The sequence below is a fragment of the Schistocerca piceifrons genome, unplaced genomic scaffold (genome assembly GCF_021461385.2).
Source record: "Schistocerca piceifrons isolate TAMUIC-IGC-003096 unplaced genomic scaffold, iqSchPice1.1 HiC_scaffold_901, whole genome shotgun sequence".
Taxonomy (NCBI): domain Eukaryota; kingdom Metazoa; phylum Arthropoda; class Insecta; order Orthoptera; family Acrididae; genus Schistocerca; species Schistocerca piceifrons.
The window spans coordinates 872,649-899,596 of record NW_025729170.1 but is presented as its reverse complement, the minus strand read 5'-3'; the positions used below and the strand labels follow the sequence as shown (position 1 = coordinate 899,596).

Genomic DNA, 26,948 nt, shown 5'->3' with positions numbered 1-26,948 from the left:
CATGGTCCTTAAGCAAAATGTACTACATTGATGGCAGTAGAATCATTCTTCAGTCAGCAGCAAATGCTGATTCTCTGACTTTTCTCAATAGTATTTCACAAAAAGAATGAGGTCTTCCCTCCAGGGATTTCCATTTCAGTTCACGAAGCACCTTAGTAATAATCATTTGTTGATCGAACCTACTGGTAACAAACCAAGCAGCCTGCCTGTGAATTGCTTCGATGCTTCCTTTTATGCGACCTGGTGGGGATCCCAAACACTCGAGCAGTACTCAAGAATGGGTTGTACTAGTATTCTATACTTGGTCTCCTTTATGGATGAACCACACATTCCACACGATATTAGGCAAGTGTACTAGTTTCTTTGGCTCTTCATTGTATGTCACAGATGCAAGGTGGTATCACGGTGCAGAATCTGCAGCTATGAAAAATTATATGTAAATTGAAGGGGGATAACTGCTGTCAGCTGCCGCAGGACGTTAAGTGGAATTGGTGGCGATGAGCGAAAATGTGTACTGGACCGAGACTCAAATCTGGGCTCTCCTGCATACTAGACAGGTGCAGTAACCACTGAACCATCCGGGACACAGTGTGAAATTTAAACTTCTGTGATTTCTCCAAATAAATGTAGGCAAATGCCAGAACGGTTCCCTTGAAAGGGATGTGGGTGATTTCGTTCCCGATACCTGCATACACTGAGCTCGTACTCTCACTTCCTTGTCATTGGTGGGCTATAAGACCCTAATCTTCACTTCTTCTTTTATTTACCATGAGTATTGCTGTCTAGTGTATACCAGCAGCAAGTGCAAGGCAAATAAATGAGAATATTAGTTCATATGTCTTAGCTGCTTCAGTTCAATTGTCAAGATTTTCAACTCCGATTAGTCTGTCGCAAGCTGTGCTGCTGTATGTAAGAAAGCAAAATGAGTGAACTCTGGAAGCACTCAGTATTTTTAGATATGTTGGTCACAGAATATGGGAAGTAGGCAGAACTTAAGAGCTCTTTTTTTTTTATATAGTGCATTTTGCCTGGTCTCAAGTTGATTATGGTTGTGTGATGTGTCAGTATGCTCAGTCATTCTAGATGAAAACCTGTGAAGCAGTCAATCATGCGGAAATAGTGTTGGCCACCAAACCTTTTATGATCAGCTCCACTGTATGCTCTGAGGCTAGCAAACCACCTCTTGTAATTGCATAGCAGCTCATCATGGTGTGAGAAGATTATAAAGTTTCCTCAGTGCAGAAGACACAGGCACACCATATCGTCGGTCACCCATTGACAGAAAAACACACTGAATAACAATTTGTGAGCACGTATCGAGCCTTTGGAATACATAGAAGTCTGGGGAAGCTCATGGAGGCCAGACGGATTGAACTTTAAAATGGTAAGTAGGTTATTAGTAAATGTTACTACATGTGACATAAGAGGGTGAACCTTCCATCTACTAGCCACAATTACAAGAATTGTGCAATTGAACATCTCACAGACAAAGTTGTAATTGCCGCATGTGCCTTTAGAGTTGTTACCAATGCAGAATGTAAAATTTATTAATCAAACTCTAGAACCTGACCTAATCCATTCCCTGGAATGATCTATTGCTGTGCAGGAAGGGGTCATTTCATCCAAGCACTTAATGCAACACGTAGAGCATTTCAGAGAAGGATGACGACATATGACAATGATTGTGAGTGCTGCAGTACCAAGTGCTACAGTGGCTCTGACTCTGGTGCGTGTAGCTTTTATTCTTTTGAGGTGGAGAGCCAGTCATCAGCATAAACCACCAATAATACAGGTTTTAGTAGACTAGATCCATAGAGCATAAGAGAGAGTGAGAGCATAACTTTGTAGTGTGAATGTAGAGTAGGTGTAAATTTAGGATTAAGAGAAAAGGAAGCACTGGGACAAGCCATGAAGGTTTAAATTGCCAGAAGTGAAAACAAGTGCAAAAAGAAGACTTCTAAGCAAATAGCAATAAGCAGCTTAGTAAGAAAGATTTGATGCCGTATCTAACACGTCAGCAACTTGCTAGTTGTTTTGGGTATAAAATTTATTTGTAATTTGTACAAACAAGTAGTGTGATATGAAAATGGTGCGCGTGCGCGTGCGGGTGCGGGTGCGCGTGCGTGTGTGTAGGGGCGGGGGGGGGGGGGGGGGCGGCGCTTGTAAAGTAGTATAACACAATATAGTTAGCCTTACTCAAATTCAAAGAAGCCATCGAGGCAACTATTTAATATCGGAAGAATTTTTTAATTAATATTGTATTTAACTTTTCTTGCAATATAAGACACACAGATAAATAACATTTACACTACCAGAAAAAAACTTTAATAATGAATGTAAAGTACATTCTTTTTGAAGCATGCAGAAATTTTTTAGATCTTCACTAATTTGTCAGGTCCTTTCTCTCCTAAATTATTTCTTAATTTTGACCAAACAAGCCAGTAGGTGGAGAAGATCCTCTCAATGGATGCAGTGCTAGCAGGGCAAGAAAAGGGGCCTAATAAAGTAATTATAAGAATGGGTTACATTTTGAATAAGTTAATAATAGGAATTTTAATTGAACTATCGTCAATGTGAAAAATAGAAAAAACAATAAAACCCACAAAAACTAAATTTGACCCACTGGGTTGGATTTTTTTTTTTTTTTTTTTAAATACCCAAGTTTATCTCAACTCTCATGTATGGCCATATTAGAGTAAATCTGAGCAGTGCATTGCCACAGCTATGAAAGCATGCGAGCACGGGATGGTGTCACTGTAATAATTCAACAAGGCCAGTGCAGTGTTTTGATGTAGGTTAGCTTGTTGAAACAGTGAACTCAGCAGTGCTGCATATACTAATGCAGCAAAGGGCAAGGCAGTTGTCCAAACTGACAGTGGCAGTGGATTTTTTGGATACGTGACTGATAGTGCTGCATATGCATGAATGAATGGTGCACTGCTATTGACAATAAGTACAAGTAATTTTTGTAATGGATTTATTCTTAGTCTTGCAGCCGAATTGGGGCGACAGGGTTTTGCCAAATGAGGATACCACGTGGACCTGCCAATAAAAAGTCACTGGTTTGAGGCCACAGATGGACAACAGCTCTATACACTAAGTCCCTCCCCACAATTAGTCCCAATTTGCAGTGGACTACACCAGGTCATCTCCAGTAGCATGGCTGACCACTGCTCAGAGTGCAGCAGGTATCCACACTAGGCATCTTCACATGGTAGGCATCCCCTACTGTGACTCAGCTGGGTGTCAGCCGGGGCCACACAGCATCGTCAAGAACATGCTGCAAACGCTCGGGGCAAAAGCCGCATCAGTATTGTGTGGAATGTGAGCAGCCAGCACAGTGGAATTCAGTGGCCAGCTGGCCACTGATAGTCTATCGAGCAGCTGAGATGTCTCAATGTAAGAACTTGTTAGATTTGTAGCTGCCTTTCCCTGGAACCTCTCGGGCTCCCACCTCGCCTCCGTCGCCTGTTTGCACCGTGCTGGCTCGTAGCCACTCCACCCTGCACCAGGGAACTCTGTAGTTAGCACACTGAATTCATATTCAGAAGGACCAGAATTCAAATCGACATCGAGCCATTCACATTTAGGGTTGTCATAGTCCCTCCCTCTCCCCCTCTGAAATAGATATAGCATTTGCTGGGATTGTTCGTTACAGAAAAGCTTGTCCTATTTCCTTCCTCATTTTGATCATATCTGTGCTTGTGTTCTCTCTCTCTAATTACAATGAATGGTACATTGCAATCTATTATCTTCCTTTTCCTTTCTTTGTGGTTTTTGAGAAGGACAACGAGTGCTATTGCATCAGTTGTCACTTTGATTCCATACTAAACTGCAAGCACAAGGTTTCATTTCATATCAGTGTGATTCAAAGGAAGAATTACACAGTAATTAAATTTCCAGAGATTTCCATGAATTTTGCCTTTAAGCAGGCAAAATATCTGCTTGCCATCTTCTTCCAGGGCAATGATGTGGAGCACATTTGGTAATGCACAATTCATCAGTTGTCATTTATAGAGTCTATTTTTCTCAAATTTTTAATCCTGAAAGTGGTTCTTCATGTCAGAAGGTGACACTGGCATTGACAGAGGCAGTCTGTCACTCCCTTGCCATTCCTAAAGCAGTTGACCTGATCTTAAACATATTTTATGTTGGCATCTTCTATACTGTTGCTGTTTTCCCCAATCTGTAAGACATGGTGTATACGACCCGGGACAACCGGGAGATCTGGGAAAAACCCGGGAATTTGTTCATCCGGGAGAAAACCAGGAAAAACCAGGGAATTTTTTAGAATTCTGGAAATTTTTCGTTGTTTTAGTTTCCAGTTAAATTTGTGTAACTTTGACTGGTAAGAACCAATACTCTAACAAAGGATATTAGTGTATCCCGCTACTCCAGAATAATACTGCAGCATTAAAACATGAACGAGAGAAAAAAATGAAAATAAAACTTAAATTGCAAAGGAAATGCGCCATATAAAATAACACAGTGCACGTACAAGCGTCTGTCAACAGCATAATGTGTTAAAGGCTGTAGGAAGACTATGCAATGCTTCATAACAACGAATTGCCTGCGATGAGTGTGGCGTCACAACTGTTTAAATTAGATTCATTTAAGCAGTTACGAGCGGGCTCATGCACAGGCATGTGAGTGATACCTTCTCCCGCTTCTGGCTACAGAAATGTGGCTGTTGGCTGTGCAACCAGCCACATGGGGTACCTGGAAAAATTTTACTGGCGCGCCCAAGCTGCCACATTGACGCGTGCGCAGCAGTCCTGGATCTAGTGGGGGGGGGGGGGGGGGGGGGGGGCGGGCGCAAACAGTTGTATCTGAACCGGGCAACAATTGCGGGGGGAGAGGGCAGATTCATATTCTTGAAGGGGAAAAAACCTTCTTTTACAAAGCACCTAGCATCCGGCGCACGTCGGTCTGTCGATTGTTCATATGATTTTGAAATGCACCTCTGCTGGTTTTTGGACATTACATTTTTGAACACATTCTAATTTGATTTTTGAATGCGTGCATAGTGTACGTGATATCTCTGCCAGGGGAATCCTCATCACATCTAGACATGAACTTTCCTCCAGACAAAACGGGACGGGGCTATACGAGCTGAGCGGAATAAAGCCAAACCGGTGAATGCCAACTGCTGCTTGTTTATGTGGTTGATTTGGTTTGCAAATGTTCAGCGTTGTTATAATTACTAGCGAAATCCATAGATTCAGATTACCATAGTTGAAATAAATGGCTAACAGGAATAACAGGTAAGAAAGATTATGTATTATCTTCTCGGTGTATCCAGGAAAGTGAATTTTGACGGAAAATTTTTGGCCACATCGCTACATTAGACAGGGCCAGTTGTAGTCACGAGCTAGCAGCTGCTTAAGTTCCATTCTGGGAGTAGTGCGGAAAATGCATTGTACGAACACATACTAACACCTAACCGGAGAATAATCGCTGGATAACTAAACCAGTGATTGTGACAGGGTTAGTAAAGTTAAACGGAGAATGAGTTTTGACAGTAGTAGGAATAGTTACAGAGTTAATGATGACAAGATTGTTTGTTAGTACGAGGAAGGAGAAGAAATGGGGACATCACACAAATTATGGAAGAATATGACGATTCCAAATTCATACAAAAATTTTATTCTCGTGCATGAAACTGGAGCATATGAATGAAATTTGAAACTAGTTCCTAACATAAAGCTTTTTGATTGTAGCAGGAAAATAGATATTTTGTGCTGCTACTTCGTGAATTATATTGCTGTAATATAAAAATGATCATTATTGCCAAAACAGTCTTTCTTATTTGGTGTGTGTTACAATTGCTGCAGTATTGGAATGGCCTATTTCGTTTTATCCAGGAAACAGTGACAAAACAGATGTAGTTAGATTGAGAAACCACACCATTCTTGGGTACTATTTGTATTAACAGCTTCTTCAGTATTAGACGACATTTCGATTTATCATGTAGCAAAATGTTTGACAAACTTTGATGAGGTAATAGCTCTTTCGCAGAAAGGAAAGCACACCATGTAAAGCTGTAGCAAGATTAGAGAGAAAAATCACTAGGACCTAAGGATTGAAGAAATGTGTACTGTCTTGCATGTCTCTTGTCTTTACTGGTTTTAGGTATCCTATATTTAATTTTATGTCACACAGAAGAGCAAGTTATTAGCTAATAGGTAATAAAGAGTCCTGATTTTGTGAAGAGTTCTTGTTCTCCTGGTTACAAATAATCCCATCCAGTATTAATTGCATGTTTTTTAAAAATAAGAGGGGCAGAATGTCAAACCGGCTGACTGGGAGAAGGAGAGACACTACAGGAATTTTAATTTCCACAGTCCTGAAATAGTTTGATGGGATCCGTTACAAAATATACACCTTTGAGTTACACAGAGCGAAATACAGTGATGTGTGGTATAAGAACGTTGTTTGAAGAGGCGTGGCACTGCACTTCGGCACACTTAAGACCAAATAACATCTCTTACATTTCCTCTCAGATACATGTTTTATGTATCAGACTCTTCAGAAAGATGTGCGCTACAAAATGAACTTTTTTGAATTTTTTTTTTTATGTGTGCAGAGCAGTCTGAGCTATAGTGGAGGGTCTCCACGTGACACGTGTTTACGTTTAGTGATTTTTGTGTTTCCTCTTCGTTTACTGCTCTCACGTCAAATGAAAAAAAGACATATTTCTGTGGTTGGGAGCTATCAAGTGAATTAAAATACATTCACATAATTATGGTAGGCTAAAATGTGTTACTAGTTTCAGAATTTATTTTATTTCCACCTTTCTGACAGTCAAGCATTAATCACCTTGCAGAACAGTGTAGTTATTTTTGTCGGTTTTCTAAAGAAATTTGGCTTTTATTAAGCTTTCCTGCTGAGGCAGTAAATTTGACACGCAGTGTTTAATTCCACTCCATAGGCTAGTTTCAGCTGTTCACTGCATTTCAAGTGCACGATTCCATCTTCTAGCACGTACGGAATTATGCCATAATAAAGATCCAAACATGAGATAATACAGTACTGGTACACCAAGAAAATTTACATCCTGAAAACCACACTGAAAAGCTTAATATGAGGTTGAGGCCTACATCATTGGGAATCTGGACATGCGAATGTGCGCTTTAAGTCAAACTATGCTTTTTAGTATGGTTCACGAACTTCCGATGCTCTTGGTGTGTCCTCTGATGTCTTGTTTATCTTATGACATACTGTAAGAAAGATCTTTTAATGTTTTACATGTACGAACATACGGGCTTCCTACGTCACCGTAGCTGTGCAAGCTTGGTGACGCCTCTTATCTGGTGCTCTCTGGCAACTGCTGAAATGAATCTATTTTTAACAGGTCGCAGGAAAATATTGAGAATTGCGGTTCGAAAAGCGATATTTTCAAAGTAAATTTCCTTTTACGCAAACGGAACTATGTGCAAGAATGTACAATGAATTTCTTAAATCGCAGAGTGTTTGCTCTCATTTAAAAAGCAACTCTTTGATGACGAGCCATTTAGAAGAATTTTGAGCCCAGAAGATCAGAGATTTATGTCGGTATTAAAAATTTTACTGGCGTATTTGTGTGATGTATCTTAAAGTGGAACATGCACTAAACAGATGAACATTATATGTGAAAGCTTAGCTTCTCCTGTAGCTTATTAATATTAGAGACAAATATTCTATGTGAAAGCTTTGCTTTTCGTGTAGCAACACTATGGATATTAACTTAAGCCATCAACTTTTCCTTTGGTGGAATTCGAATTTATACTTTCTTAATACAAAAATATGCAGCATACATGTTGCTGCCCATCAAAGATCTTCCCAGAACGTGTTTCTTCCCCCTGAGTTTCATTTTCTAAAGTGCTGAGAAATTCTATCCTGCTGTATAAAACCATATCCGTTCAAAGGATTGATAAGTTTTACAGTTCTGACGGAAAGTATAATGTCACTTAACAGGGAAAAAGTGTATTTCCACACGGGAGAAAATGTATTTTTCACTGGGAGATCCAGGAATTTTTTCTCCTTGTCCCCGTATACACCCTGTAAGAGATCTGTGTGTTCCATAATTGTTCTATTCCAATGTTATAAGACTTATTCCACTGTCTACAGTAGATACCCTGTGGAGAGTTTGCTGTGTGAATGCCATGACATGTATGAAAATGGTCATATGCACTGATGTACATCCAGCACACATTGACACTGATATAAAGGAAAATTGGCTGCTCTTTTGGCTAGGCCATGTACCTTTTGTAGCTCATACAGTATATTCTGTATATTGTGTCTTTTGTGATGTACGTAGATTGCTGAGCTTCATTTAGAAGGAAGATATCAACTCAAACTAACATTTATTTGTCTTGTAAAGTAGTTTTTTCTGTCAGATTTATACCTTTTGTGTTTATATTTTGAGATGTCTTACACATGAAGCTGTTCTCATCCTTATTGGTAACAGGTATAGTTAATTTGAAATAAATTTGTGATTGACTGTTCAGTGAGTCAAAATATGGGGAAGAGGCATCATACAATTGTTGTTCTTTGTTGCACTGCACATGCTTATTGTGATGCTGTCTCTAGAGAGCATGAGGATTTATAAGTGATACCATACTGCAAATTGTCTCGCATTGCTGCTGCTCCTCCATTGACTCACTTGTGAAACACAAAGCTGTTTCTGTCAAACAAAGTGTGCTACTTTACATATCATTTCACCTCTGTTATGATCTCTTCAGATACTAGTGTCTCCGTTTTCTTGTAATGAAGACGAAATACAAATTGAAGCAAACCGTTCTCTTATTTTTGTACAGCAAGTAAATGAACGATCTCTCATCATCCATTTGCACTTTTTGTACATCATCCACCTTTAATATACGTCCGTGATTCTGCCTGAGATTTTGTATAATGTTTGTATGAGATTTGTCTTAGTGGATGGCGCGCTATTGTTTTCCAGCATTTGTATACAAGAATTCGTTTCCTGACGGATGCATCATTGTAGCACCTGGTTATTGAAATATATTGTTCTGCGTCAGTTTTGGGACAGAATGATCCATAAAGTGAAACAGCATGACTCTGTTATAGTTATGCTAAATAGTTTACAAATTACTGACAGATAGCTACTTACCGTAAGCATTGTGGCCCGAGATGCTGGAAATGGTGGCTGTGTGTGTGTGTGTGTGTGTGTGTGTGTGTGTGTGTGTGTGTGTGTGTGTTTTGCCTTCTACTTATGAAGCTGTGGCCAAAAGCTATAAGTGAGTGTCTTTTAATTGTGTTGTCTGCAACTTGTTGTTTCTTCTTCACAGTAAGTAGCAATCTGTCTTTTCCTACATTGCTGATATTCTTTTCTGGAGTTTCCATTGTTTGATTACACATTACTGAATTGTTTAAGAATTACTATATTGACCAGAGTAAGATTTATGTTACTAGTTACATAAGCTCCCTCTTGTATGTCTATTTAACTTTTCAGACCTTTCCTTATTTCTACTAATGTTATGAGTGTACTACAGAATTCTGAAATATTTCTTTTAGGTGCTCCTGTGCGGTGGATCTGCGAAAATCCCGATAATTCAGCAATCTGTCTCAGAAATGTTTCCCAATTCAGAGTTATTATGTAGTGTAAATCCCGATGAACTGATTGCCCTGGGTGCTGCGAAGCATGGTAGTTATCTGAAAGAACCATTTGACCCAGGTTGTGATCATCTATCATATGATATCCCAGTTGTAACAAAATCAATTTTTATGAAGGTAAGGAACTCAGTTAGTGTAGTTCTGATTTAGTCCTATATCATCACATGATCTCCTTGTGAAGATCAGCAGTTAGGAACTTCTTGAGTGACTTTGAATGGTTGGTGTGCGTAAATACTTTTATTATTATTATTTCTTTACTTTCTCAGACGTTAAGTCTGGTTAAAAATGGGACGTGACGCGGACCTTGATCAAGCGTCACTTCCTTTTAACTGTACGGTATATGTTATATTGCATTTAGGAGCTTTCGGGTAATTGAACATGTATCAATAATTACGGATTTCTGTAATTGTATATATAAGTTTGGATGTAGCTGTATTGTATTGATGTAATGGTGGATATTGTGTGGTATGACTCCTGTAGTTGATAGTATAATTGGTATGATGTCAACTTCGTTCTGATGCCACATGTCCTTGACTTCCTCAGCCAGTTGGATGTATTTTTCAATTTTTTCTCCTGTTTTCTTTTGTATATTTGTTGTATTGGGTATGGATATTTCGATTAGTTGTGTTAATTTCTTCTTTTTATTGGTGAGTATGATGTCAGGTTTGTTATGTGGTGTTGTTTTATCTGTTGTAATGGTTCTGTTCCAGTATAATTTGTATTCATCATTCTCCAGTACATTTTGTGGTGCATACTTGTATGTGGGAACGTGTTGTTTTATAAGTTTATGTTGTAAGGCAAGCTGTTGATGTATTATTTTTGCTACATTGTCATGTCTTCTGGGGTATTCTGTATTTGCTAGTATTGTACATCCACTTGTGATGTGATCTACTGTTTCTATTTGTTGTTTGCAAAGTCTGCATTTATCTGTTGTAGTATTGGGATCTTTAATAATATGCTTGCTGGAATATCTGGTATTTATTGTTTGATCCTGTATTGCAATCATGAATCCTTCCGTCTCACTGTATATATTGCCTTTTCTTAGCCGTGTGTTGGATGCGTCTTGATCGATGTGTGGCTGTGTTAGATGATACGGGTGCTTGCCATGTAGTGTTTTCTTTTTCCAATTTACTTTCTTCGTATCTGCTGATGTTACATGATCTAAAGGGTTGTAAAGGTGGTTATGAAATTGCAGTGGTGTAGCCGATGTATTTATATGAGTGATTGCTTTGTGTATTTTGCTAGTTTCTGCCCGTTCTAGAAAGAATTTTCTTAAATTGTCTACCTGTCCATAATGTAGGTTTTTTATGTCGATGAATCCCCTTCCTCCTTCCTTTCTGCTTAATGTGAATCTTTCTGTTGCTGAATGTATGTGATGTATTCTATATTTGTGGCATTGTGATCGTGTAAGTGTATTGAGTGCTTCTAGGGGTGTGTTACTCCATTTCACTACTCCAAATGAGTAGGGCAATATTGGCATAGCATAAGTATTTATAGCTTTTGTCTTGTTTCTTGCTGTCAATTCTGTTCTCAGTATTTTTGTTAGCCTTTGTCTATATTTTTCTTTTAGTTCTTCTTTAATATTTGTATTATCTATTCCTATTTTTTGTCTGTATCCTAGATATTTATAGGCATCTGTTTTTTCCATCGCTTCTATGGAGTCACTGTGGTTTTTCAATATGTAATCTTCTTGTTTAGTGTGTTTTCCTTTACTATGCTATTTTTCTTACAGTTGTCTGTTCCAAAAGCCATATTTATATCATTGCTGAATACTTCTGTTATCTTTAGTAATTGGTTGAGTTGTTGATTTGTTGCTGCCAGTAGTTTTAGATCATCCATGTATAGCAAATGTGTGATTTTGTGCGGGTATGTTCGAGTAATATTGTATCCATAATTTGTATTATTTAGCATGTTGGATAGTGGGTTCAGAGCAAGGCAGAACCAGAAAGGACTTAATGAGTCTCCTTGGTATATTCCACGCTTAATCTGTATTGGCTGTGATGTGATGTTATCTGAATTTGTTTGAATATTAAGTGTGGTTTTCCAGTTTTTCATTACTATGTTTAGAAACTGTATCAATTTAGGATCTACTTTGTATATTTCCAATATCTGTAGTAACCCTGAGTGGGGTACACTATCAAAAGCTTTTTGGTAATCAATGTATGCGTAGTGTAGCGACCTTTGTTTAGTTTTAGCTTGATATGTCACCTCTGTATCTATGATCAGTTGCTCTTTACATACTCGTGCTCCTTTGCAGCAGCCTTTTTGTTCTTCATTTATAATTTTGTTCTGTGTTGTATGTGTCATTAATTTCTGTGTAATGACTGAAGTTAATATTTTGTAGATTGTTGGTAGGCATGTTATGGGGCGATATTTAGCTGGGTTTGCTGTGTCTGCTTGATCTTTAGGTTTCAGATAGGTTATTCCATGTGCAAGTGTATCAGGGAATGTGTATGGGTCTGCAATGTAACTGTTAAATAATTTAGTTAGATGTGAATGTGTTGAGGTGAACTTCTTTAGCCAGTAATTTGCTATTTTATCTTTTCCAGGGGCTTTCCAATTGTGTGTAGAATTAATTGCTCGGGTGACTTCATGTTGCAAAATTATCACTTCAGGCATTTGTGGTATCATCTTGTATGTGTCTGTTTCTGCTTGTATCCACCGTGCATGCCTGTTATGTTGTACCGGGTTTGACCGTATGTTGCTCCAGAAGTGTTCCATGTCTGTTATGTTTGGTGGATTGTCTATTTTAATGTGTGTGTTATCTATTGTTTGGTGAAATCTCTTTTGGTTTGTGTTGAATGTTTGGTTTTGTTTCCTTCTATTTTCACTTTTTTTGTATCTTCTAAGTCGTTTGGCCAATGCTTGTAATTTCTGCTTCTTTTCATCTAATTGCTCTATTGCTTCTTGCTGTGAGATTTTACCTAACCTTTTTCGTTTTTTGTCTGATATTTCATTTCTTATAAATTGTGTTAGCTGTCCGATGTCTTTCCTCAGTTTTTCTATTCTGATCTGTAGCCTGTGTTGCCATGCTGGTTTTGTGGGTTTCTTCTGTGTACTGGTTTGTTCTGATCTCTGCCTAGTGTGTATATTTAGTGTAGTGAGTGCTCCTATATAAACCAGTAGTTGTAACTCTTCCATAGTTGTATTTTCATTTATTTTGTTGTGTATGATTTTGTTGATAGTTTTTATTGTTGTTTCGACTTGTGGGTTATTTGGTGGTCTATGCAAGAATGGTCTAATGTCTGTATTTGTGTCTTTGTATTCTATATATGTCAGCTGAATTTTTTCTTCTATATCTAACATGTGTCACTTCGTATTCTATTTGTGCTTGTTCTGGTGGCTGTCTTAAGATTTCGTTTTCCTCTAATTGTTTAATTGATGCATGTTGGTCTTTGTTTGTTTGCTCTGGCTTTTGTTGAAGTTTGGAGAACAAACCTTCACCAAGGAGTCAAAAAGTATATTGCTCCCTCCTACGTATATCTCGCAAAGAGACCATGAGGATAAAATCAGAGAGATTAGAGCCCACACAGAGGCATACTGACAATCTTTCTTTCCACGAACAATAAGAGACTGGAATGGAAGGGAGAACCCGATAGAGGTACTCAAGGTACCCCCCGCCACACACAATCAGGTGTCTTGCAGAGTATGGATGTAGATGTAGATATTACTATATAACTAATTCCTTGAATATAGTAGAGGGAAACATTCCACGTGGGAAAAATATATTTAAAAACAAAGATGATGTGACTTACAAAACGAAAGCGCTGGCACGTCGATAGACACACAAACAAACACAAACGTGCACACAAAATTCTAGCTTTCGCAACCAGCGGTTGCTTCGTCAGGAAAGAGGGAAGGAGAGGGAAAGACGAAAGGATGTGGGTTTTAAGGGAGAGGGTAAGGAGTCATTCCAATCCCAGGAGCGGAAAGATTTACCTCATTTCAGAGCACACACACACACACACACACACACACACACACATATCCATCCGCACATACACAGTCACAAAACTGTGAGACTGTGTATGTGCAGGTGGATATGTGTGTATGTGCGCGCGCGCGCGAGTGTATACCCCTTTTTTCCCCCTAAAGTAAGTCTTTCCGCTCCCGGGATTGGAATGACTCCTTACCCTCTCCCTTAAAACCCACATCCTTTCGTCTTTCCCTCTCCTTCCCTCTTTCCTGACGAAGCAACCGCTGGTTGCGAAAGCTAGAATTTTGTGTGCATGTTTGTGTTTGTTTGTGTGTCTATCGACGTGCCAGCGCTTTCGTTTGGTAAGTCAAATCATCTTTGTTTTTAAATATAACTAATTCCTTGATGTGATAACAATCCATTTTTATATTTCAAGAAGGAAACTTAAGTTCACATTGTCATAAACAAGGGTATTTCATATAAGGAGGTAAAAAGCTAATAATTATAGTGGAAAACTAGTTGAAATGGAATTGTTGAAATTTACGTCACATAAAGAACTTAAAGTTTAGGATTAAAGACCACTCGATGAAAAGCAGAAGTGTTGGGATGTTGACAGGCACAGACAAAAGAAAGAACACTTGCAGACTTTTGTAGTTATCCATTGAAGAGTTAGAGTATAAAACACACACACACACACACACACACACACACACACACACACACACACACAAAATAGACTAATGGTGCCAATGCTGTTTTGCGGCAGATGCAGTGGTTGTGATGGGGGTAGAACGTGCTGGGTGCTTGGATTGGGCCTTGGTCTGCCACAGGGATATAATCCCTGTGTCATGGGGTTGGGAGTTAGGGTTGGCATAGGGATGGGCTAGGCTGTTCTGTAGTTTGGGTGAGCGACAGAACACCACTTTAGGAGGGATGGGAAGGATCCCTGGTAGGATGTCCCTCATTTCAGAGCAGGATGAGATATAATCAGCCCTGGCGATGGATATGGTTCCATTGTTCCAGCCAGGGTGATGCAGGTTCACAAGGGAAGTGCTGCTTTGTAACTGACTTGTAGGGATTGTGGTAGGATTGGGGATGTGTGAGGCAATGGCACAGTAAATATGTTTGTGGACTAGGTTTGGGGATGGGGGTTGTATCATGTGTCTGTGAAAACCGTTGTGAAGGCTTCAGCATGTTGAGCAAGGGGGTTCTCACCACTCCAGATATGTCATTCTTGGGTGGCTACGCAGCATGCGAGGGATTTTTTCTTGTGAAAGGGATAACAGCTGTTGAAATACAAGTATCGTTGGTGGTTAGTCAGTTTAATGTGGACAGAAGTGTGGACAGAAGCCAGGCAACCTGTGAAAGCAGCCATTACTCTGCTGCAAATGCAGGACAATCCTTTGTCAGTATGACTACCAAGCAATAGTTGCAGATGAGTCATCTTGAAAACACATCATCCAGTCCCATAATCATCCTGGCCTCATTATTTGGCAACCCACTGCCCCTGCACACTTCAACTAACATGCCCCAGGGGGCTCAGAATTCTTCCATGAGTTCGTGCATGGTGCTCACAGGGCCCCAAGTTATTGCAGACCATTCTTCCTTCCTGGGCTGCATTTCCTTCCCTCGTGTCCTTTCACTGCCTTCTCTCCTTCCCCGCTGCCACCTCCTCCCCCTTCCTCGATTATCTTATTTACGTCGACCTGGCTATCCATCTGGTTTCCTGTATTCCTTGCAGTTTTGTTTCCCTCGCTTTTTCTCTTTCATCCTTTTTAGCGTTATTGGTCCCTCTTTGTGGTTTGACCCCACTTCTAAATTTTCTTATATGAATGTGTAGTGTCTGTTCTTTTGAAGCAACAGACACCACACAGATCCCACAGCTGTGAACACTATATGTAATTGGAAGGGGACATTAAGCGGAATCGGCGGCATCAAGCGAAAATGTGTACTGGATCGGTATTTGAGCCCGGGATCTCCTGCTTACTAGGGAGGTGCGATAACCATTGTGACATCCAGGACAAAGCATTATCGCAACTGTGTGAACTACTTTGGTACGTCTCACGGCCAATCCACACTCCCGCCAAGTGGTACCTATCTGCAGTCCCTATCAATTATACTCCCGTCGCTACTCAGTTTCCCACACGTGGTCAGATGTATTTCGTGCATTCACACTGAAGAAAGTGGATCCATTGCCCGTCCAGACTTACGTGAATGCGTAGTGTTTGTTCCTTCAAAAGAACACACACCATGTAGCTACTGCAACTGTGAACACTATTTGTAAATGGAAGGGCGGTCACTGCTGTCAGCTACACGGGGACATTAAGATGATTCCACTGAATGTCCCACTGCAGCTGACTGCTGTTATCCTCCTTCCATTTACATCTAAATTTTCTGTTTGTAGTGTGAGCCATTTGGGGAAGAACTCCCTCCTCAGTGTCTATGGCATGGATTCCTCTGCCCACTTCCCTCCTCTCTTCCCTCCCTGCCATAGCCCCCCTCCACTTCGATCACCAGCACGTCTAGCCAGCGCGTGTGGTGGGACTGTTATGTACCCATCTGACTGACCCCCTTGACAACACAGGACACACTTCTGATGCCTGAGCTGTTGCCTCCTCATATGTGCCTAGGAGTGGTTGCTTGTTATTCTGGAGAATCAGAACTCACTGCTATGGCCACCATACCAGATGCTTCTTGTCATGGCTGGGTGGGGTCCATGGGGAGAGCCCCTGATCGAAGTGAGTGGTATCGAGGTGAATACTTTGCACAAGAGGCATATCGAGCTCCAAAAACCTGGCCGTTCTCCTATGGCCGTGTCTTAAAGTAGTAATGTATCATTGAATGCTGCTTCTTATGATTCTGCCACCTTCCCTTCCCTGGCCACACCCTGGGAGGAGGTCCAGGCTCGCCGGCTTGGACTGAAACACCTTCCCTGCTACTGGGTCTGCACTAGGATGGACAGGGACACATTCACCCCCACAAATCCGCTATTTTTTGTGGAAAATGCAGTTGGGTTCCCTGTCGATCAAAGGTTCTTCTTCCACCCAATCTGCAGCTATTCTTGCTTGTGATCATCTTGGCAATGCCCCGCTGTCTGTTACACGTCACCAGTCTCTGAATATGGTCCAGGGAGTCATTTTCCATAGGGGCCTCATCCTTCAAACTGATGAGGAACTGCAGGCTTATCTGGAACAATGGTGTGTTCATTTTGTTTAACATGTGCAGAAAGCTCGTAAAAATGCCCACACCAATATCGCCGCCTTTATTCTGGCTTTTTGGGGAGATACCCTCTCAAGAGGTCAAGGTTATGTGAGATTGGTGTGACGTGAGCCTGTATAGCCTGCCACCCACGAGTTCCGTTTGGTTCTTGGGTTTCAGGCACATGCCTTCCCAATGTACAGCAGACCCTCTATGTGGTGGCTGTGGCCACCCACTTCATGGGGGGGAGCCCCTGTGTTCTGCTACCTGTGTCCGTAAATTGTCATGACCATCACACTTCGTGCTCACTAGATTGCCCAGCTTACAAGAAAGAAAGGAAGATACAAGACTGTAAGTTCCTGGATCGACGATGTGTTGATGTCTTCAATTTTTGCCTCTGTTATATCCTTTCGCCCTCTTATGTGTCTCTTATCAGAGTCCTGCCCCCTCTGCTTGGCCCCTCCCCTGTGGTTCTCACGCTCTGCCTTCTGGGTGCCACTCCACCTCCTCGGTCATAGAAGTGCCTCCCTTCTTCAGCACCCAAGAGTGACGGGTGTCCCTCCCGTGACCCCTCCTATCAGCATCAGCTACCACAACTCGGCTACAGGACATACAGTCTGTGTGCCCCAAGGTTGCCTCCTCTTTCTCAGTTCTGGATCTTTCAAATCGTGCTCTCCCTCTGTGCTCTGCCCTCCTCAACCTATGAAAGAGAAGAAGAGAAAACATAAATACCAGGACAAGGCCCCCTCCTACAATGTCTCCTGTAGGTGTCATCTCCCCCGCTCACAACCTGAGTCTGACATCTAATTTATGTGACGTGACTGGCTCCAGCCCATTCAACTCCCATTTCGATACCCGCTCAGTGAGGAACTGTAACGAATACTACCTTCACCTCCCAGAGTTGCAATCCCGTATTGCCTTTCACTCATCAGCTTGTGTTGTTCTTGAGGAATCTCATTTTACTAATGCTCACTTACTGTCCCTTACTGAGTTCTGTGCTTTCTGTCAGAACCAGGTTGGCCCATTGAGGGCTTCTGAGGGTGTCTGCATGTTGGTCTGTATGGATATTGTTAGTACACGGGTCTCATTCATACCACATTGGAAGCGGTTGCCGTTTGGGTCCACTTGGACTCTGCCATCACAGTTTGCAATCTCTATCTCGCTCCCTGCCAGGCCACCTATATCTGCTGCCCTAAATGCTCTCCGGCAACTCACCCCTCCCTTCCTCCTCCTTGGGATTTTAGTGCCTATCACCCTTTGTGGGGCAGTGCTTCTTCATCTAGTCAGGGGTTCCTCCTCGACCAGTTTCTTGCAGACCATGACCTGTGTCATCTTCATGATGGTTCCCCTACTCTTTTAGTGCTGCATGTGGCACCTCTGCCACTGATTTCCTCTCTTCCCCTCTCCTCCTTCGTTCCTGGCCGCCACATGGTGACCTCTGTGTAGTGACCATTTCCCGTTGGTTCTCTCATTCCCTCCCCACCTCCTGATGACCAGGTTTCCTTGCTGAGATTTCTGTCATTGTCCTCTGTATACCTCCCGTGTCGTGTTTCCACCTTCTTTGTCAGGTTGTCGTCCGTGATGTGTCAGATGAGAAAGTCTGTGCTGCGGGCATTGCTGTTCCCACTTGATGGGCACCAGTCACCATTGGCCAGTTCCATGGCAGAGCATGGCTATTGCCACCACTGTTTGCAATTGTTGTAGCACCTTGCAACATCTGAAGCGGCACCTGTCCTCCGTATTACCTTTGCGCCAAAGCCCGTTACTTACACAACCTGAGCAAACGGGTGTTTTGGGAATGCTCTCTGTACCCTCTGTGTTCTTCTGGCTCTTCATCGTGGGTGTGGGCTACACACCGCACCCTTCAAGGTTATCAGTGGCAGCCTTCCATTCCGTCCTTGCCCTTAAAGTTGGCCTTTCTACAGATCCATCATATTTAGCTCTGAGGCATTTTCTCCTCTCAGTGGAGAGACGATTGAGGTTTCTGTCCTTAAGCCTAGCAAGAATATATCATCCCTTGATAGTTACCGGCCCAGCAGTCTGACCAGTGTCCCCTGCAAGTTACTAGAATGGATGGTGGCTCGTCAGCTCAATTGGGTCCTTGAATATTGGAACATTTTATCTCCCCACCAATGCTAGTGTTGGGAGAGATGGTCTCATCTGCTTCGATTGGAAGCCACAGTTCTGGAGGCCTTTTCTGAGTGCCTTCATCTTGTTGCAGTTTTCTTCAATCTTCATACTACGTACACACATACACACATAAGTACACATAACAGTATCCAAATTGAAGGAAAATTGCAATATATAAAAAAAAATTACACTTTATAAAATATGGAGCAACTTGTACAGTACACGACATATGAACACTTTCTTACCTCTGTCACAACCAAATTAACTCAATGTAGAAATACATAGCATTTTGTTTATAATATTTAAACATTTTGTCAAAAACCAATACTGTCAATACTGCACAAAATGCTGGTGCTGCAATCTGCATTCAAGTTGATTCAGAACTACACGTGATGAGACCTTTCAATGCTTAGATAATATTTTTTTGTATTAGAACCCCTTTTCTTCCACCAACTTTGAGGACTCTTTGCTCGGAGAATAAGTACGGCATGTTGCTGTGGGGATATCAACTTCACACAGAATATGAGAGAAAGAAACATCACAAATATCATTATCAGGCCAATAGGTGCACAACAGACTTTATGATAGGGGTTCGTACAGCTGAAGACCTCTCAAGACTCTAGCACTTCGTCCACATCACAGGGGTGCTTGCGTAAGAGGGGCTAGAGCACGTGAACCTTGGATACGACTCCAATGGACCAAAATGCTGTTAACAGGTGAATTGCAAATAGGCTTGCATCCTGACAACAACTCTATTTGCATATGGAGGCGAAAAGGGGAATATAGACATCTCTAAATGACTGTGGAATGTCACCAACAATCCGGTGGCTCAATTTTATTATGGCCAGGTATCGTGTAGGGCCACCGCACACCACTCATTCCAATTGAAGGCAACATGACTACTGCAGTGTATGAAAACAACATTCTACAACCCATAGTCAGTTGTTTTGCAGAGACTTCTCAGTGTGTGTTGGTATCTGACAGGATGTGAGATCTGAGGAGTGGATTGGTTAGCATGCTCCCCTGATATAACTGCATAGAGCATACATGGAGCGTGCTCAAAAGAGCGATTTCTAGTCGTCAGTATCCTCCATTAATGACTGAAGCTCTCAGGAATGCTGCCATTGAGGAGTGGGACAAACGTCCCAAGAGGTCTGCAATGATTTGGTACTGAGCGCACCCTGTCCCATTCAAGAGTGCCTGAGGGTTCGTTGAGGACCTACGCATTACTGAACTGTGTGCTATACAAACCATTTAATGTTTTTTGATGTTGGAGGTCATTGCAACTTTTTTTCCCAAATGTTCCTTTTTCATTTCATAATTGGTTCCAAGAGAATGTATAGCTTTCATTTGCATAATACTCCGTGACATCAAAAAATACAGTATAAGATATCTATCTTAATTTGAGATGCGAGAACCAATTATGTGCTTAACTTTTTTTAATGGGTGTATATTTTCTTTAGTGTCGTTTGTTGTTAACAATATGAGCGTATTCCGAGAATTAGCAACTAGTAGGCAGAAATCGAATCTGCATTTGTATTGCGCCTTGACTCTTGTACAGAAAGGCATGCAGTATTCTGCTGCATTCATTTTCAGTAAGCTGCCACAAGAATTAAAAAACCGTAGCAGTAATCTTTGCACTGTCAAGTCTAAACTGGAGACTTTCCTCATGGCTCGCTCTTTTCAATTTTTCAGGGAGTTCCTGGAAAACAATTAAGTTAATTCTGTATTATATTGTTGATTATGCTAGTATATATTCGCAGCTTGTCATCTGCATGGGATTTGTGTGTATTTTATTTTTTGTGTTATTACTTTTCTGAAGTCAATTTCATATACTGACTTCATTCCATGACCATGGAGATTTGCTACTTAATATGGTCCTATGTAGTACATGTAAAATACATTATAAATAAATAAATAAAACAAAGATGATGAGCTCAATACCAGGGATGAATTTCAGGCTGAACTGAAAGAAACTTTTGGTGACAATCAACAGAATGTTACAACAACAGAAGAATTCATCAAGTGGTACAAGCACATCAAGGAAAAGCAATAGAAAGGAAGAGGGTTGATTCCTGAAAGTAGTCCCCGTGGAAGTTAAAGAAGACCACCATGATCTCACTACTCTCATATACCAGATTGTAAGAGAAGAGAGACAGCATTTTGTGGCAGCCAGAACTGTCAGACCAAGTACACTCAAGAATTGGTGACCAGTAATGTAGACCCCATACATCAGGAGGTAATAGAAAATGTTGAAGGAGAAGTGTATTGTTCTTTGACACTAATCTCCACCACCTGTGGGATGTGCCATGGAAAATGGACTTGGACTTATGTTGCTGTTGTCAGGTCATAACCTAGCATCCAACTAACACAGGTACAACCAACTAATCCACCATGTAAAATGCCCTGCAGAAGAACAGACATTTGAGGGTGGAGGACAACAAACAGTTTGTTTTCACTGTTGGTGGCGTGGATACTTTGTACGCTACTGCAGCGGAAGAAGACTATTAGATGACTATTATGCCACAAGACATCAGCAATCGCAACAGTGCTATTCGTACCAGTCAACTGCAAACGATTACAGTCGATCTATGGACCGAAGCTAATCACTGTATCCACAATGGGTCACTCCCCAACACGCCATAGGCATTTCCTGTCACTGTGCGGAGGTACTGGCCACTCGGCTAACCACCGAAAGGCTGCCACAGATGGAAATCGTCTGCGGACAACAGTTATCGAGATGTCAGGAAAACTCACTGACATCATTCACGGCCGACTGTGTCAGGTGCTAGTGAACTCTGGGGATTCTTTTTCTGTTATGTCAAATGCTTATTGCTACCTAAAGAATACTGCATTCTGTGATATGAAAATAATTGTGTGGAAGTCACAAAAAGGAAATATGTGTAGCTGACAGGAACACGTATTGCAGGAATAACTATCGATAACAGAACACAGCCTTTAAAATTTGCCATTTAAACAGAACAAAGTCACAATATTATTTTCAGGGGAAACTTGCTGCGGGCATCACAGTGTGGAAGATCAGAGCTCCAGACTGATAAAGCTATTTCAACAACAACAGATAACAATGATTGCTTCCGGGCATTTGTTTGCCACCGAAGTCGTCGTTACCCCTTCCTCGACGTCAAGACATCTCCCGAAAGAAATCTACAGACCGGTGGTGACAATAAGCATTCTAGATGGGCGAGGAGTGTCACGAGCAGCCACAACTCGTCCCTAAAGGTACGTGCTCAGAGATAGCCGAACCAGTCCAGGAGGGTCAGCTTAGTGACACTGGTGAAGAAACGTGCTCTACTACCACTACAGACGACACGGGGAAGGAAGCTAGTATCGAACTGCCGATGGGACCTGACGTCACCGAGGGACAATGTCAGTTGTGGTCCTTCTGCATCAGTTTTCGGACGCTTTCAAATCCCGAGCGAAGAGCAGCCAGGGAAGCAGCCTATGGTAAAACACTGTATCGACACTAAGGATAATTCACCGATTGGCCAGCACTCGTATAAAGTTTCTCTGGTAGAATGACGGATGATCCCGGAGGAAGTGGAGATGATGCTGCGAGGTAACATCATTGAATGTTTAGTGTGTCCTCGGTCCTCTTCGATGGTCTTCTCCGACGGTCCTTGTGAAGAGCAAAGATGGAACATGGCATTTCTGTGTCAGATCTCGGGTACTGAACAATATCACAAAGGAAGATGTCTGTCCGTTGCTGTGTGTCGATGACACCCTGGACTTCTTCGATGGAGCAAAGTATTCCTCAGTTACGGACGTGCTGACATAACATTAGAAAATCTAGGCTGACCGGGAAAATACTGCACGCCTTCCACACGCGAATGGCCTCACAGTACACTTTAGTAACAGGTTGGCAGGTACGGTCTTGATGTACGTCGACACGGAACAGAGAGAGTGGGATCGGTACTGACTGTAGTGACATTCGCACACGACTGAGCGAAGCGAGAAACTGAAAGCTTCTCACTTTTCTTTCTGTTCTGTGGTTACGAGGCCAAAACGACTGTGGATACCCTATTCCTGGTTCGGCTGGACGATACTCGAGATGACTAAATGAAGCGCATTACAAAGACCGAAGGAGCAAAGCAGCTGGCTCGAATATGAACCCTGTATGCCCAGATTAAATACCGAATGCACTCTTAACGCCGAGCACCGACCGGTGAAGTACAGCCGAGGGGAGTCGGTACGGAGTTTTATATCTGTGCGGATAGTGAGACTATTGAAAATGTTACTGTAGTCCTAGTTTGGGTCTCGTCGTATCCTTAATTGTGTGTCGCATAATAACATACGACATTGAGGACTGTAACCCTTTGTCACGAAGATGAAAGCACGAGTCCTCTGTGTGAAGCCCTGTTACAGTCCAGAGACTCACACTGACGGTGGGAGGTTCGAGAAAACTGAAGACCGACTCGAGGATCCTGGAGCTTTGAAGGGAGGGGCTACTTTCAATGCTTGTACTAGTGAAGAGGATATAATGACGTGACCACAACGTGAGAATCCACCAGCACTGCCATACGGAGGACCGTTAACGAGATCTAGATCTAGGGTGCTGTAGTCTGCTCCAGCGAGAACTAATGATGAAGCGAGCTGTGGCACGTGAAGTGTAGTGGTGTAGTGTAGTGGTTAGCATTGTCAGCAGGTGTGCTGTTGGTCACGAGTTCAGATCCGACCACTAGCAGTTATTTGTTATTTAGTGTTTATCATTTCTGGGAGGTTCTAGAAATATCTTATGTTCGTAATGTTTGAATAATCTGGAGTATTAAATGTCTGTATAAATAGCTGTAGTCTCTATGCAGGAGGTCAGTTCTGGTCTGGGTGCTTTGGTGTCGATAATAAACATGCTTTGAGTTCTAAGTGTCGTGTTTTTGTTTTGATGTGACAATATTTCTCTCAGACAGCAGCAGTGATCCACTACAATTCCAAACTAATGGTGATGGTATGCTGTCTTATATTTAATGAGGTAGGAGTCGCATTCTGTTATCACAGTACATTTACTTGCTTATGAGATGTACAGTTGGCACCATAGCATTGTTTAAAATGAAATGCAGCATCCATGCAGACGGGGGAAAGTTGTGGATGTATTTTTTAATGTTCTATGACTGGGTGTCATTGACAGAAAAACTGGTTTTTCTGGAAACAGCTGCCGGTCATCTTGCAGGAAAATTGTTGGTTCCTGTTTTGAATGCTGACACTAATGACTGAGTTTGCATATTCTTCCAGTAGTTTCATTCAATGATGCTTTAGGCAGTAGGTGAAACAGTGAAGGGTTGGCATTGTGTGGTCACCTAGGGCTGATGTCTTATCAGTTTTTTTTGTCTTTTTTCTGAGATAAAGACAAGTGTGCAGTAGTACAAACATCAGGTATTAATCTATAAAATTTCTAAACTATGAGCAGTTATATAGGTTTATGACCAAGGAATAATGGATAAAAATGATAATGTCCTAATTTCTTCTCATGTATATGACAGAGAGGTGTATGATGCCTTTTGTTAATACATTTGTGCTTAATAGATTTAGTGATAGTGGCTGTGTTGGAGAGACAGCATGATTGTAATCAAAACAAATGGAATAATTAGGTATAATGTGATAAGGATGCTGTGAGATCTTCTATTGGTTGTTGGAGTAACAGTTACGTGCCCTATTACAAGAACAGACAATTTTGCCAGAAAATGCTTCAAAAAGTAATAGAGAGAGAGAATCCTAATTAATAACTGATTTTTAAGTAGACCAAAATAATAATATTTAAATCAATTGAACAAAAAGTGTGAGAATACCTTGAATGCATCACATTTCCTGTATTGCTATTTTCAAGTTCAATTCATTGTGACATAACCTTCATCCACTTTCATGTGAGATAACATAAAACTATATAAAACCAACAAGAAATCAAATTTTTTTAAACTTTTGTCATATTTTTCTGTCAGTTTTCTTACTAACTTCTTTTGTGTGTTTCATTTTTATCTACTAATTCACTTTGCTGTGGTTCTTATTTCTTTACTGAAATAAATATTAAAAATGTTGAATACTTTAATATGTCATTTGGCAGTTTCATGTGGTCTGTGCATTTCAGGCAAACGATGATAAAGTGTTGGTTATACCAGCACAGACACCTGTTCCGGTCAAGGTTACAAAGAGTCTTCCATTGACACTCTCAGGAGAGAGTATAGTAGTTCAGGTTCTTGAAGCTGATGATGATGATGATGATGATGATGATGATGATGATGAGGATACAGACAAAGAACAGGGAGCTGTAGTTTTGGGAAATGTAAGTAAAAGTTTGTACACATTCCATCTAATAATTTTAGTAGATTTTTTTGTAAAAATTTAGCAGACAATTTAATTTTAATTTATAAAAGTGGTAACTTGGATGAGAATATTCCTTAGTGCACCTATAGGCAGTGCCGAACCCCCCCTCCCCTCCAGTCAAACACACACACACACACACACACACACACACACACACACACACTCACATCATAGTCGAAGTAATGAAAAAACCCTCTGTTTTAAAATATGAAACTGTGGGTACTAGCAGAGATCACCCATGAATTTCAACCACCTTAGTTCTATGAGGAGGACACTTGATTCCAAGATGATTGTGTCCCAATTCAAAGAGTGGCATTCTTAAAGAATGGTTTAATCAATATGTGAATAATTTGTTACTCTGCTAAGTTCAACAGGCTCCATATTGCAACATTATTGAACACCTTTTGTGACGGGGCCCTCACACACTTAATATGTATGCGCAGTAGTATTGTGCCAATATATTGCAGGAAAGTGCAAGGCCAAGGACAGCACAATAAAATTGCGCAATATTCATGCCTTTGTAGTGAACATGTTGGTGCGCAAAAATGTGGAACTCATATGTATTGTTGCTTGCCTTGCAAAACACAAGCAGAAATTATGCAGAATAGATGAAATTAGCCTGAAAATCTTCCAGTACATGTTTCAATGGGCCACTGGCTCATTCACTGTGTTGTAGCTTCATAAACAACAAAAACTAATTAAAAATTAAACAAGGAAATTGTAAATTATTGTGTACACATGCTGTGTTTTCTGTGTGTCCTCTACTGTAACAACTGTTGCAAAAAAAAAAATTAAAAAAAAAAATAAAACAATTATTTACTGATTACTAATTGAAAGCTTATGTGATCTGATGTCTGTGGAGTGCAAGGAAGAAAAACATTTATGCTGACAGGACAGCTGCCCTGATCCTATTTGCCAATTCTGAAAACTACTATAAGTAAAATAAACTTTTCTGCTGACTATCATGACACATGGGCTTCAGTTCCCTCTGCCATTTTGGACAATGAGGTATATGGCATCTGAGAAATGAAGTTTGTGCCTGTTTACAAAGTACTGCATGATGCTTTAATATACATACTCCAGCACACGCCCTGATCTTTTGTCATCTAATTTTTTCATTTCTCTGCAGAAATTCATTCAGTGTGAATTGAATTTCTCTTGATCTCAGTAGGAACTGCTGTTTATTGCACATCACTGCCCTTACATGGTACAATATACATTGCCATATAGTGAATGTGTGTCAGAATTGTTTAAAGCTCTCTAGTCTCCTTCAATATATTGTACAGACTGTCAATACTGCTCATAGAGGGTCAGTATTATTGCAAAATAAATATTGAGCATGGGAGGGCTTCTCAAGTTTTTGAGCAGATAATTCAGTACGTGCTTCCTCCTCAGTTAAAGGTTGTGAAATCCCTCTGTGGGTCCGGGGTTTAGAATAGGCCCGAGGTATTCCTGCCTGTCGTACGAAGTGACTGAAAGGAGTTTCACACGTTTCGGCCTTTATGTGATGGTCCTCTGTAGGGTTTGATCTCCATTCTTCGGATTTTCCCGAAGAGCGAGCCAACTGGGGAAGGGTGCGTTATAAGGTGGATCGTGTCCATCGTGCATTGAGATCTTTAGCCTACTTTCTTGTTGCTGCATTGCAGTCCTGCCCATTCTCCATCTCTTGGGCGAGCACACCTTCCTGGGTTCATTTTCGACCATGCATTATGCAGTGTCAATTTCTACGTCGACGATGACCATGGACTTCTTTGCACCT

The 26,948-nt window shown here is 41.1% G+C and overlaps 1 protein-coding gene across 1 annotated transcript in view; it reads left to right on the top strand.

The window, feature by feature from the left end:
• Positions 1–26,948, top strand: part of LOC124771266 (heat shock 70 kDa protein 14-like) — a 270,928-nt gene that overhangs the window by 153,964 nt on the left and 90,016 nt on the right. The window contains exons 7-9 of the mRNA XM_047249297.1: positions 9,517–9,732; positions 23,778–23,843; positions 24,954–25,148. Coding sequence (XP_047105253.1) covers positions 9,517–9,732; positions 23,778–23,843; positions 24,954–25,148 — 477 coding nt within the window. The remainder of the gene's footprint in view (positions 1–9,516; positions 9,733–23,777; positions 23,844–24,953; positions 25,149–26,948) is intronic.